The 15,411-nt window shown below is 40.3% G+C and overlaps 1 protein-coding gene across 1 annotated transcript; it reads left to right on the forward strand.

Moving 5' to 3' along the window:
- The first annotated feature begins 1,052 nt into the window (after positions 1-1,052).
- Positions 1,053-4,953, forward strand: LOC102711507 (2-Cys peroxiredoxin BAS1, chloroplastic). The gene is made up of 7 exons (XM_006648641.3): positions 1,053-1,322; positions 1,451-1,525; positions 1,664-1,745; positions 1,853-1,932; positions 3,436-3,561; positions 3,693-3,806; positions 4,567-4,953. Exons 1-7 carry the CDS (start codon positions 1,134-1,136, stop codon positions 4,681-4,683), a joined length of 783 nt encoding a protein of 260 aa, XP_006648704.2. The 5' UTR covers positions 1,053-1,133; the 3' UTR covers positions 4,684-4,953.
- The last annotated feature ends 10,458 nt before the right edge of the window (positions 4,954-15,411 follow it).

A 15,411-nucleotide genomic window follows, 5' to 3' on the forward strand; every position in this document is an offset into this window, starting at 1 on the left:
ATATATATATATATATATATATATATACACATGAATAAAAACTCTATAATTAAATACTTCAAACCAACTAGGATTAGTGGCTCAAAATGGCTTTTGCCCTGGCGTGGCCCTCGCTGGGTGCCGACACGTCATCCGACGCTAGATATTAGATGGGTTTCGAGTCATGTGGTTGCTTGGTTCATACGTCGTTCGATTATCATCTTGTGACTTTGGCAATCATCAACACATGCAGCACAATGGATCAACAACATACAAACTCAGAAGGGCCCACCATGGCATGACGAATGGTTGACGAAAAAACACCCAAGCAGGCGACAAAAACATAAGCAGCTAATAAGTTGTTGCTTTGTTTTTCGGTTGGCGTGGTGTATGGTTCACTCTCGTTGTTCCCATGTACACCTAGCCAGTGTTTGATGAACACAGTGGTGGAATATGTTCATGTCATTCTCTTATCCTTGTGTGACAATATTTTTTAGAGTGGATTTTATTGGGTGCTTCGAAGACCACGTCTGCAGTGGGAGCACCGTACGTCCACTCCACTACTACAAGAGTATGTAAAAATGCTATTGGCTGGATTACTCCTGGTCTCCTCGGTCATATCATTCCTATACAATGGACATTGCCTATACATATTTCATCTTTGTATTTTGGGCCCAAACTATGTTCTACTCCATTAGGGTTGGTCTAGGGTGATAGATGCTACAATATATGTTATCGATTTTATTTGGTTTGGCTGATTGGTCGACCGGTCTGTCACTAGACGTGTAGGTGCTGGTTACTTATTGGTGGGTGTATATTTGCATGATATAAATTAAACCTTTTCCCTTACTCCACGACACTAGAAAATTGCTGCAAGCTTTTCATTTTTTTCCCTACCTTTCACGTTTCCCGTCTCGTATTATAAAGGTGGGTAGCAGTATAATCCCCTTGGACGGTAGTTTTACACTCATAACCAGTGTAGTAAAACGGAGTCGCGAGTGAAACATGTGCGGTGCGGCGGTGCCACGTCCCTATATAAAAGTTCGATCCACAGTGGCATCCAGCCAGCCAGAGAACCCCAAACCCTCTCGCACCCAATCCGTCCCCAATCCCCTCCTCGTCCACTCCTCCTCCCGCACTAGCGGAGAGCGGCCATGGCCGCCTGCTCCTTCGCCGCCGTCGTGGTCTCCTCCGCCACCCCCGCCGCCAAGCCCCTCGCCCCGCACTCCCACTCCCACTCCCTCTCCCTCCCCCGCTCCGCCGCCAGGCCCCTCCGCCTCGCCGCCGCCTCCTCCTCCAGATCCGCCCGGGCCAGCAGCTTCGTCGCCCGCGCCGGCGGTGTGGTGAGTCCCTCCCCCCTCCTCACAACTTGCGCCCCTTCTCCCATTCCGTGCGGGTTGGCTCCGCCTCCGCCTCCTGCGTGCTTGCTCTCACCTGTGACTCTGGTGACCCTGCGGCTCTGCTCCCGCAGGACGATGCGCCGCTGGTCGGCAACAAGGCGCCCGACTTCGAGGCCGAGGCCGTCTTCGACCAGGAGTTCATCAACGTACGTATGCGCGCCCCTTCTCTCTTATCGGCTCGAATCCCGCGCACAGTTTCCGCGCGGTTTGGTGGTCTATGCTCTCTGAATTCTGATGGGTGGGTTTCGCCTCCCGTGGTTCCCACCGTTCCTCTGTGATTCCAGGTGAAGCTATCTGATTACATCGGGAAGAAGTACGTGATTCTGTTCTTTTACCCATTGGACTTCACCTTCGTCTGCCCAACCGGTGAGCACAACATGTTTGCGCCAGCGCCAGTGCCAACCGATGCTCGTCTTGAGTGCCGGCGAGGATCCATCCGATGCCTGATTAATGCATGCCTCGTATTTTTGCAGAGATTACCGCTTTCAGTGACAGATATGAGGAGTTTGAGAAGTTGGACACTGAGATCCTCGGTGTTTCAATTGACAGTGTGGTATGTTGTAGCGCCCTTGATTATTACATGCTTTCGTCAATACTAGCCCATGATCCATGTGATTCAATTGAATTTAATGAATCTTAGACTTTAATTGTTTTGTATAATTCCTTGATGGAACCATATGATAGTTTGCAACCAAATATCAATATTCAATCCACACATAACATTACTAAAAACCACATACACAAGTATATACTTACTGTCAAGAGGTCCCAGAACTCAAGGGTGTGTTTTTTTGGGTGGGTGGTGGTGGATGTTGAACAACTAGCAAAATATCCTTGTATTGCAAGTTGCAATGGATTTTAAAATATATATATCATAACATTCTGAAGACGAGGGAGTAAGTATTGCAATGTTGCTACGTTTTTCTAATAGGCTTGGTTAAATTTGAAGAAGCTTGACTCAGAACAAAACCAAAACACCTTACATTCTGAAACTGACGGAGTATATAATTTGCAATCTAACATCAATACATAAAAAGCTGAGCAACATTTACAAAAGATCTATGTATCCAACCTTAGATGATCCCAACAACTGAAGAGGTGCTTAGATGGCAATTCTTCAATAAAAGAGTTAACAATATTCCTGCTGCTTGTATGTGTAGTTCTTTTAGTTTTAGCATGCATTTAGCCATGCAAGTTTGATTAAGCTGATTGATACTGGTAGTTCATAACATAAATTAGTGTTTCCCTCTTTCTGATATATGAGGCTAGATCAATCAGATGTATATAATATTTTGCAAATTTACATACTATATAGCCTTTGGAGCATAACTACTGTCATTATGAGCACAATTTTAGCACTTAAAGTTCTAGAATAATTCTTTGGAAGCTTTGCATATTTGGATGCAGTTTCTTCCGGGAGGAATGGTTTACTTAGTTGTGGGCTCTGTGTAGTTGGTGTGAATCTTTAGCTAAATTCATCATTTTGTGAAGATATATTTTTAAACTATTCCTTCTCATGGATGAGATAACAATACACGGATGGTGGTACTGTAGTGTCATACATGCTTTGTTCTCCCCCACTAAAATTTGCATGCCTGGTTAACGTATTGATTAACCGTAAAATCAATTCTATAGCAGCAGCTTATCCTTAAAATCTTTCTATTTCAATCTTAGTTTGATTTAATAAATGTTAACAGACTTTTTTAAATTTCTAGATCACATGGTTGTCGTGTTGTATGGCCTTTGTTAGTGGAGCAGGGCATTTACGTCTTACTTTATTTCTTTGTTATGATGTGTTAACCCCTTTGATACAAAAGACGTTCCACTTTTGTTCCATAATTTGTCAGAAGACGACGAGCATATTTATCACGAAAGGCATCTTATAAATCTCATGCTGACAACTATGCTAAGTAAACAATTGACTCCCTCTTTCTGAATCGGAGGGAGTATATTTGAGTATTTGATTTGTTGTCTGTAGTTCCATTATAGGAATAACTTCAGTAGTATTTTTCTGTCATTTTTGGTATCTGACATGTGACTGATTCGTTGGATGTAGTTCTCCCATCTTGCATGGGTTCAGACAGACAGGAAGTCTGGTGGGCTTGGTGATCTGAAATATCCGTTGATTTCAGATGTTACTAAATCAATTTCAAAGTCCTTTGGTGTCTTGATCCATGACCAGGTATTTGATATTCCATTCAACTATAGTATTCTTGATTTAGATTCTTCGCTATCCACACTGGTGGCTGGTGCACCTTTCAGGTTCTGTTGGCTGCTTATAATGTTTTCTAAATCTGAACGTTGATCTGGCAGGGAATTGCTCTGAGAGGACTTTTCATCATTGATAAGGAGGGAGTGATTCAGCACTCTACTATTAACAACCTTGCCATTGGACGCAGCGTAGATGAGACCATGAGGACCCTTCAGGTATGCCATTACATCAAAATTCCCTTCTTTTTTTTGGTTAGGGCATTACTGTGTCCTACAAGTGCTCAACTACCTGCTAGTTTTGGAATTTTAGCCCAGAAAGAAAGCAAATTTGTTGAGCACTTGTGCTTGAGAAACACAACTTGTACAAGAAACAACATGCCACAAAGAAAAACAAATTCAAGTAGCACTGATAGAGTAATGATTCCAATGAAACACAAATCATGCACGATGAAGCAGTTTGGATGAATTGTACTGTCCAGCGGACTAGCGGAGCAGTGGCCTGATAGCATATGCACTTTTGAATGTGTAACCTTTCAACAAACTGATCTGTGCACTTTTTTTGGTAGCATTCTCTGCTAAGATGAACACCTACTTTGTTCTGCATGTAGAAATCGAGTTTTAAGAGTATGCATTTTCTGCACATACTGTAGACCCGTTAAGCACTGCAATATTTACTTAGCAAATCTGAAGAAAACAATGGCCCACAAAATTTGAAGCTTCGAGCTGCTTAAGAATCAGGTTGGCCTGGTCGGCCCAGGCCAAGCTGGTAGGGTGACCTTCGTTGGTTATGGGCATAGAAGTTACTAGGTGGGCCAATCCTGGTCCAACCTGCATATAGGACCACTTTAGTCTGTGTGCATTTTTCCGGTATGCACGGTTTCTTCAGTTAACCCCGTGGTTCACATGGAAATGCTTCATCGATCCAGATGTTAGCTTACCTAAGCACTCATATCATTTGTCCTCTCCTACGATGCAGGCGTTGCAGTACGTCCAAGACAACCCGGACGAGGTCTGCCCGGCTGGATGGAAGCCCGGCGACAAGTCGATGAAGCCCGACCCCAAGGGCAGCAAGGAGTACTTCGCGGCCATCTGAGAAAGCGCGCGTGCGCCCAAGACGACGGCGAGGAGCACAGGCTTCGCTGCCGGTGTTCCCACCGGTGGATGTAGAGTTTTTGCTTTCGCGAGAGCCATTGCGTTGCGTTGCAGTTTGCAGTTGCGTTCTGTGCCAAGAGTGTGGTACCCCGTGTGCTTGTCTGATCGGACGTTGTCCTTCGCCACCCTTGTCCCCTAGTAACAAATAAGGCTTGTTTTTGGTCCGTGTTATACGTGTTGGTGCATCCAAGCTTCCAAGGGGTTTGGTTTTCGATTGGATTGCTCACCGGTGTCTTTTTTTTTTCTCCTCTTGTCCCTTGTTTTTGAGACGGCCAGATTGGCGGCCTGTTCGTGTCCGATCGAGCTATGGGCTGCGGCCATGTTAGTTGTTGCAGTGCAGCTCGTGACAGACATGTTCCGGATGGGATGGAACTGGAAGGAAATGGAAGGGAAGGCCCAGGTGTAAGAAGCCCATGTTGGCATACTATGTCAACAAACCGAAGCCGATGCAGTTTTTTAGTTGTATAATCATTACGTTCCGGTACTTACCGTTGGGGTTCAGCACTGCTAAATTTAAACCTACTAAACAATAATTTGAACTTTTGATAAGTTTTGTATGATTTCTTGCGATTTTTCATGTTGGCACGATGGTAATCGTGCTTTTCGCTGGGGTACGGTAACCGTAAGGTGGACCCTACTGGCCACCTGCCGATCACCTCTTGCTCCTTCACGGCATATCTCTGCTATGTCCTCACTACCAGGGTTTACGTTACCACGTGGTAACCACGCTCTCCGTGAAGACAGCTTCGGTAAACTACGGTAATCGAGTTTAAATTTGAGAAGAATTTAAAAAAATTGAGGAAATTTAATGAAAAAAATATATGTTGTATATGTTGATGTATTGTGTAGTTTTGTCAAAGAAATTAATGAAAAAATTGTATTTCCGGCGTAATTAAAAATCATAAACGAGTATTTCAGGAAACAAAATTAAAAAATAGCCTATTGCAAGTAATATTTCATAGGAAGATGGTCAAGAATATTTTGTGTTGAGTCATTATAATTTACACTAGACACTAGGATACATAATGTTAAAATACAAATATACAACGATGGAAAAATATGTATAGAGAAAAATTATATGTGCATCTTAGTACACATAATAGTTTTATTCGTAATAATAGATAGTAGGTATAGTTGTGACACATCAATCAAAATGAAGTTATTGGTGTGAATTATTTGGTGAAGGGTGATATGACGGTGTATGTTTGTATGTTGCAATATTAAAAATTTAGAAAATGTCATGTGAAACTTTTCTTGTTTTCCCTATAACATGTCCTATTTTTCCTATGTTATAAATATAGTCACAAAATATTTTCCTATTTTTCATGTATTTTTAAAGATTTTTTTAAAGTTTTTTTCGTATTTGACATCACACCCGAGGTTTTCTCGCGGTAACCGCCGTTCTCATGTGTTGTTCCAGCAAGTAGTTACCGCGGTTACCGTGGCAAACCGTGCGGTAACTGCGGCAAATCGCGCGGTAAGCTGCGAAAACCACGCGAGTTTAAATTCAACTTTTTTGTATTTAAATTTATCACGGTTTTTGTGATTACCGTGCGGTATCCGCGGGAGCGCGGTACTGCGGTTTTAGCGGCTTGCACGGTAAGGGGAACCCTGCTCACTACTCTTCATGTTTCATTGTGTATGACAACGGTGTTGAGGGTGCATCTAGACCTCTTAAATGGGTTTTGGGCAATTGATGATAAATTTATCAAATGCATAAATAGGGAATAGTTTTAATTGGAGCATGGATGGATCCTGCGACGACCTTTGCTACTTCGGGATTTACCTAAACACGAGATGGGACTGATTTACCTAGACACAAGATGGGACTGTCCGACTTGGTGTAAAGGAGAGGGTGCAACCTGAAGTGTGATGTCAATTGGATAGAGAGGGTTAGGTGAAAGGTTCTATCATGGTTTCCATTCCACGGTATCTGCTAACACGTCGGTGCACAATAACGTGTGTGAGACCATGTCTTGTGGATAAATTTGTAAACCTCTAATTAGAGTAAAACTATTCGAATAGCCGCGCGATTATGGGGCGAACTCCCAGACTTATCGGGATTAGTCTCACCTTTAATAACTTGGTAAATTTGGAACTGATTTGGATCTGTCGCAACGTGATGTAACGTTGGACAAAGGTTGGGCCCTGTTGCAATGTGAAATAACGTTGGACAGTGACGATGTTTTCAAATTTTTATTTTATTTATTTTATTCTATTCCATTACTGTTTTGCTTATTAAATGTTGTTCTATGCAAAAGTAACCTTAGCCTACCGTTGTTATCCAAATACACTCATGTTTCTTCCTCTCCCATGAGTATTACTTGTTGAGTTTTGTACTTACCTTACTTTTACCCCCCTCAGAGCCAGAGGTTGAGTCTGACGGAGGAAGTTTGGAGGAGTAAGGTTCGTCTATTGTCAAGAGATGCCTGTGGAATGGAGTTGTCGTCATGAAACTTTAGTTTTAGTTTAGTTTTTTTTCTTTTCCGTTGCATAATTGTTAGTCAATTGTTTTTATTTGTTTTTAAGTCGTGGAACTGTTCAACTTTGTCATAGTGTATATTTCGGGCTGATTCTTGGACCAAGATTTAATGCATGCTATTGTTTGGAAATTCATTAAATTTGTAGGCGTGACAACTTAACTCATTAATGGTTATGAGTCCCCTATTTATATTATCATCATATCGAGAACTCGTAATGGTTCTAGCCGCACTTTCATAGGAAACTAGGAAAAAGTGAACCGGAAAATGTGACAGTCACACTATCAAGCAAACCCCAACAATGACCATCGCAGGGAAACTCAACAGGATGCACAACTCATAAGCATAGCCACAAGATTTAGTCTAAACTGACCGGCATTTGATGGGACAACATAATTAAACAAGTGTCCTAAATGGCGATGAAGCAAAGGCACCAACAACGGGCACATCCTAGTGTGCAATAGATGTAAGCATTAAAAGTTCTTACTAAGCAAAAGGAGGAATTATGGATTGTGATTCGTGGCAGGGATCCCCAAAAGTGATGCCTTCAAGAAATGGTGGATATCATACAAATGCTGCCATCATATACCCTGAGAGATGGAAATGGGATTTTCACCCAAAAAAACCCCAAAACTAAATAGAGCATAGATGGTACGTACGATGACGCCTCCAAGAGGGATATGGTACAGACTGTACATATAGCACAATAATCTATACTTTATTAAAATCTCTCTATCATGTTAAACTGTATTACCTCTATTTCATCTTAACCTCACTAGATTCATATAGATACTAATGAATATGAAACATATTTATTGATCCATGGATAATCTAGGTAAGGCCTAACACATCTTATAATATGAACCGAAAGAAGTATAAGTGAGCAATTAATCCTAAAACATCATTTTTCGTCTGCACTTTATAAGAATAATGACTTCTCTATCTTTTCTCCAAGAATCATCGTCATATAATTTCTCTATCTTTTCTCGAAGAATCATCGTCATATCCTGTACCGATCACGGCGGCGATGCAAAAAATGAAATAGAGAGAAAAAAAAACCAACCATACACGCGGCCCCGTTTGAACAAGCCGACGCGGGTCGTCAGGAATATTTCGATCTAGCATGATCGCACAGCTGCAAAGGCAAAAAAGATGGTAGAACAACATCCCCGGCTGCATGCAATGGACAACACAACAGGACGAAGTTGGCGATCACCGCTCATTCTTTCCACGCTAATTTCCCATTGACTCTCTCTCCCTGTATTCCCCTGTTTCAATCCTACAAAAACCAAAAAAAAAAACCTTTACTGTTCCTGATTCTTTTTTTTTTCTGGGGAGGAAAATTCCTGTTCCTGATCTAACACAACACAGCTAGCACAACCCAGAGCATATGAATCCAGTTACCAGCAATAAGCTGAAACGATAGGACAGTACGTGCTATACAGAACATGACATCTCCAATCTATCTGCAACCTCTGCATATTCCTGTGCATGTGTAACTCTATACTGACTGACAAATAACAATGCCTGCCTGCTGCATGCCTGCATGTGCATGGATTCAGCTTAAGGAAGGAGGAATGACTTGACATGCACTTTTCTTTTCCATCTGCTGCTGCTGCTGCTGCTGCTTCTACTGTTCATTCTAGTGCTGCATGCTCCTCTCACCGGAGTCAGGTCGGGTCAGGTCAGGCCAGGCCAGGCCGGAGGCAGCAGCTACTAGTGTGTAAGCCTAGCTGATCTAGTATTAGATCCTGTGTAGTTGCCAAAATTTTTTTCTAAAAATATCACATCGAATCTTTGGACACTTAAATAAAACATTAAATATATATGTACATTAAAACTAATTACACAGTTATGGAGAAAATCGTAAGACGAATCTTTTGAGCCTAATTAGTACATGATTAGCCATAAGTGCTACAGTAATCAATATGTGCTAATGACGGATTAATTGGACTCAAAAAATTCGTCTCGCGGTTTACAGGCAGAATCTGGAATTTGTTTTGTAATTAGACTATATTTAATACTTCAAATGTGTGACCGTAAGCGTCGATGTGATCCCGCTCCCAAAATATTTTGTCAAGTGAACGCTGCCTTAAAATGTGGATGCTTTTAGCCGGATAACTCCACATAAGTGCTTTTTAGCGTCCTCTTCATCCCTCTTTTATCACAGCTTTAAAGAAAGGATCGGTCCATGAAACAGATAACAGGGGCTGGCCTAGCTAATTTGTTCATCTTTGGTTATAGCTCATTAATTTAGTCTGATACTCTGATCCATCCGCGACAGGCTAACTAACCTGTTGCCTGTACTGTGCTGTTCCTTAATTACACTCATGTGCTTTGCTTGCAACAGGCAACTGGTTAAGCAAGGGCTAATCAAGGGCTAAAAGAAGCTAAAGCTAGATAGAGAGCCAGAGAGATTAGTGCCTTGCTTATATGATGTTAATTACTGTCTTTTGTGCTCCTTTTCCCCCCTTTCATATGGTTTGTATCCTTTTCTTTCCCCTTTGTTTCTCTTTGCTTTTTCTAATTTGCCAAGCAGCTTAGATGATGCTGTGTGTACTTTTACATGAAGAGCTCTCCTTTTATAGTAGCTGTTTTTTTCTTCTCCCTCTCTCTTTGCCTTTGCAGACTACCACTGCCTTTGCTATCATTAGGGCTTGTCCTTTTGCTGTCCTCCGGGCCCCATATGGTCACCAAAGCTTTTCTTGACTGTGACCTGGGATTAGCTTGAAAAGATCATACGGAGAGAAAGATATCATCTTGCATTGTAGCATTAGTAATATATGTGTACTAGCTAGACAGCTTACTCAGAATCCTATAAAGAAAGCATATATCAAAAGCTCACTGGCTAGAGACGCTTGGATGACCATGGCAAAATTTTGCTCAATACTTTTGAGTCTAGTTAATTGAAAGCATTCAGATATGCATTCTTAATTTGTTTTGGACTCTTTGATGTTGATGTGAATACGGATGTGGAATATATTTATGCACAAGTTATGCATTGTGATATGAGAGTTTATCATTGAGGAATGAAGATAGATTTCTTGGAAGGGGCAAGGACCTGACAAAATTGAGCAACTTATGATCATTAGTTTTTCTTTTGATCTTCTTTTCCATCTCTCTAGTGATATCTCTACAAGAACAAACATTGAAGCTCGACTTTTGATATGCAAATGTATGCAATTATGACCCAGTCAATGGCGCTTAACCGCACTTTCATGCACAAGCTTTGTCTTTTAACCTTACCGTTAATTATTCCTACCAATCTATCCAAAGCATCAATGATCTCACTAAAATATAAAATGATCTCCAGTAAAAAAAAGTGCAGATCTCCATTCATTGTCAGTACAAATAACCACACGGAGATTTACGAAATCCGAAGTGTAATGAAATATATATGCTTCGGACAGTTCTTAACAATTTGGAGGCCACATGCCAAATATACAATTAATAAGATTTGATCTTCAAAAATTACAATTGTATGATAGACCAATATTATATCTGTTTTTCACAATACATTATTGACAGGTCCCTATTACCATTGGTTTTTGCTTGATCTATATTGCAGCAAGTGACCCTCCAACAACGTCAAGAAAGCTAGTATCAATAAAGTTCTTCCTTATTTAGATATGTTCTGCTACGAAAGGAGCAAGAATTATTCACAACTAATAACAACTTAAATCTACGTCAAAAAGCTCAACCAAAAAGCCTATGTAATGTTAATTTGGCCAAGTAGATGAAGAATAGTTGCCACAATTCACTCTTTCTTACTAAATGAAAAAAAAAATGGCATCCTTAATTGATTGGAATGCACATTCACATCATTGCCACAAAATACAATTCTTTAAGATAGCCATGATTATCATTGAACACTTGTCGGAGGAAAAACACGTCCTATCTAATTCAGTGGGGTATAAAGAGAGAAATTTGCAAAAATAGAATAAAGAAAATTTAAATATATTGAAACATATTTATTTAAATAAAACACATAATTTCTAGGGGCACCTATTATTGGGGGCAATGTGCGGCACACATTGCACGCCTAGGGATGGGCCTGAAATATGTTGCTAAACGAGCTAGAAATTTTGACAATTATATATATGTGAATCTTTTTCTACATATATCAATGCATCCCTATGCCATTGTATATATAGTAGAATGTTGGCCGGCCATAAAAGTATTTACATGCCTTTAGAGATTATATTGTGTCCACTATCACATAGTACCCCAATACAAATAATTGATTCGTGAATAACTATTGCATCTCCTCTAAACTATACCGAGCACCGGTAGTAAAGAAAAGCTATCTTGTACATATCCTCAACTGATATTTTGTAAAGTTCTATATATATTGCTTTTGAGGAGGCATGAAATACAAAAAAACCTCCAACTTTTCAGCAGATCTTGGCCTATGGCTTGTGAGTAGGGGTGAAACCGGGTCGGGTACGGTCGGATAGCATCCTTCCCGTATCCTAACCCATATTTTCTTTTCGGGATCGGGTCGAATACGAATACGAAGACGGATAATACCAGGCACAAATACAGAACGGATACGGGCTAAGACGGATACGAATGATCTCGGTTACCAATACTTATTTGGATATCAAATCAAAACAACAACTATATATATCACATATATAATAGCTATTCAACTATTTCATAAATCTTAAATACAACTATATCATGGAAGTAACAACTAGCATTAGCATGTTAGTATATATGAATAAGAAGTATAAATAAAGTTAATGTACATGTATACGTAACACTTAGAATAATATTTTCTTATTACTGGGCTTTAATTGTATGTGAATATAACATGGTCTTTTGATGGGCTATAACTATCCGAGTCATATATGGATATTTAACCGGATAGTACCTGTTTTTTTTGCCGGGTAACCCGTATCCATCGGATACCATATTCCCGAACCCGTATTTGTATCCGAGAAAAAATACCTGAACCCGACCCAAAATCCGTATTATCTTCCGGATACCTGATTTGGTGACATGAATTTGTCCCGAATTAATTCGGGCGGGCGGCGGACGGATAATATCCGTCCCGTTTTCACCCCTGCTTATGAGAGAGATGTTAATTCATTCATCAATTCATGCACGTCACACAGAAACATAAACTGAAAGCTTGCATGCATTCGTCAGTCATCCACGCAGCATGCATGCATACATGCATAATTCAGCAGAGCTAGCGTCACTTTATATATTCCTGATACCTTTGATCGATCCAGACAAGAAGGAAGAGAGGCCGGCGGGCCGTACGTACACAATTCCCGATCGATTGAATTAATGCCAATATTTCATGCACATATTACTACGTAGAGTACATACATACATACATACATACATACATATGTGGCCTGCAGATCATCTTCTCTCTTCTCAAAAGATGAGAGGCAACATCAGATCCATCGATCAGATCGATCACATAAAGTATCAAATGTTGCATCACCATCATTGCTAGCTGCTGCTGGGGATTCCCGGCCGTTTCCTGTTTCAGTGCATGCTAATTGTATTATTTGATTATGTTATGCCCGTGTATAATACTACCTACCTACTAGACGTAGATATAGTGCAACAGGCATCCACATGCAGGAATTGTACTAAAAGTATAGTATGTGTACGTATGTCATGCTGATGAACATCTGATGTGTATGTGTGTTTAATTTTATTCCCCTGTTTGTTGCAAGAGGTAATGGGCATTTCACATTTCAGTTTAATTTGTTGCTATTAAAATAAGTACTTTAATTAGCTGCATTGTAAATTTGTAAAGAGCACTACTGAAATGTAAGTAGTTTTAGATTTGTGCATAAGATGCAAGAATGCAAGATAGTGGCTCAAATTAATTAATGATCAGTTCATTACCTATTCCATTTATACTACTTTCGGAAAGACTAGACATTTCTATGAGGGTATGGTACATTATTTAATTAACAAAGAGCTAACATATATATAGATGAAATTTGGACAAACTGCATAGAAACTCGAGTGATCTTACATTACTTAGAAGGCAAGGATGGCAAAAAAAAAAAACCTGAAATGGACTGCTCATTTCGTAAATGAAAGTACAATTTCTCATTTAAGAAAGAGTTGAAAAGACTAAAATGACCTACATTATGATTAGAGGGCCGGGAGAAGTTACCATAATTGTGATTTTAATTATATATATGTTTGCAAGATGAAAGGAGAAGGACTAATACTTTTGCTGGATTAGCACCTCGCAACAAAAGATTGTGGGGCCTTACTAAAGTTAGCAATATTAGACATTCTCCATTTCATTTGCTACTAACCAGCTATAGCTAGCCAATAGAACAAATTAAAGCTAACATGATGGGTCCGTTTGTTATGATCCCAAGGCAAATAAAGTGTCAGTACAATCTCTCAGCTGATATGTATACCATGCTGTGGATTTTATCCCTATTGGTAGATTGTCGTGGTACTTGGCGTGGAGTTTATAAACAAACTCAAAGTGATCATGAGGGCCAGAAGGCATTTCCTCTTTGTTCCATAGATGACAAGATATGACAAGCATTTTTTTTCTTCAGAAATCCTATGTGCTTGTTTAATTGCTCCCCACTATGCATAGTTGTTACTGGTGTACTTGTGCAATATTGCTTTCCGCTACGTTTAGTTAATGCTAATTTTCTCATATCTGAAGTCGCAACACCTCAATAATCTTCCTTCAATCATGGAGTGATTTTATTATGCAATTTTCCACAGTAACATGTGGGATTTCCCAGATCCGATCAGTGACCGCCCAAGCTCCCGTCACCGGAATATTCACTATATTTATGTTATAATGCATATAAAAAATTACACATAGCTATGCACACACCTAGTCGTCTAGGCTACCGGATGTTACTGTCTCCGCCACAGTGTCCACTGTCCAATAATTAACCATGTCTTTTATGCATGAAGATATAATTGTATGAAAAAATTAAATTAAAGGTGTCCAGGAAAAAATCGAATCTTTATAGTAGTAGAAAGCAGAAGTGGATAGCAAATGGAATCTCTGGCTCTGATCACGCAGATGCAGGCATCCCATCCCTCGTATTCCTCCTCTACCTGCGGCAGTGCCCTGCCAGATTTGGCAAAAATAATTGCTAGGCAAAAAGCACAAATGATCCATCAATGCACAAACTCACTTGCATAAAAAAAATATGCAGTCTATTATCAGCTCTGCTACACCAATGATCAACGCATTAATTGGGAGACACCCTAAATCTTTGCTAGATCAGGTTCTAAATTTGAGGAGGTTGATGAGTTTACTCACTTTGATGCATGCATTCATTCACACAAATGGCATCAAAATGAGCCCTTGATAAGGTTTTCAGTAGCAGTAGGATCGATCGACTTCTATTCTTTAGAGGCATGCATCCACATGCTGCAGGCAATGCAGTGCAGTGCAGCTAGCCAGGTAGCATAGTAGCTTATCACACTCATAGGCAGTGCTTGCATGCATGCATGCAACACAAGAAACAAACAAACAATCTAGTTACAGATACTGTGCACTAGTGCACATCCATCCATATGCATGCTAACTTGCTAGAACTACCTAGCTAGGTGCTCTGCCATATATGTGAGACCCTGCTTGTTTTCAGAGAATTTTTTTAGTCCTCGTTACATTGAATATTTAGATACTAATTATCAGTCTATATTTAATACTCTTCTAATTATCCAAACATCCAATATGATAAGAACTTAAAAAAAAATTCTTGGATCCAAACAAGCCAAATGATCTATATCAGCAAGCCAAGCTACAGTAATCTATACAGCTTGTGCGTCCATCCTGCAGAGAGATGAGGTTGAGAGAGATGGAGAGAAAGCTGGTGTAGCTTTGTACCTGCTTTGTCAGCACATGCAATCCTCTTTTCCACACCACAAAATCCCCTTTGGACCAAAGAAATCCTCCCCCCCCCCCCCCCCCTCTCTCTCTCTCTCTATCAACCCTCCCCAGCAAGAAAAGCAGAAACCCAAACACCAAAAAATCCATCTCAGTAGCAGTGTATAGTACAATCTCTTACCCACACACACACACACTCTCTCTCTCTCTTTCTTTCTCTGAACCCTGCAAAAGATGAGCACTCTCAGCTAGCTAGAGACACACACCAACACAGCATATAAAGCAGAGGCAGCTGCTGGATGCTGCTGCAGAATCCCCCACTACCCATGACCCCTCA

The sequence above is a fragment of the Oryza brachyantha genome, chromosome 2 (genome assembly GCF_000231095.2).
Source record: "Oryza brachyantha chromosome 2, ObraRS2, whole genome shotgun sequence".
In the NCBI taxonomy this organism is placed as follows: domain Eukaryota; kingdom Viridiplantae; phylum Streptophyta; class Magnoliopsida; order Poales; family Poaceae; genus Oryza; species Oryza brachyantha.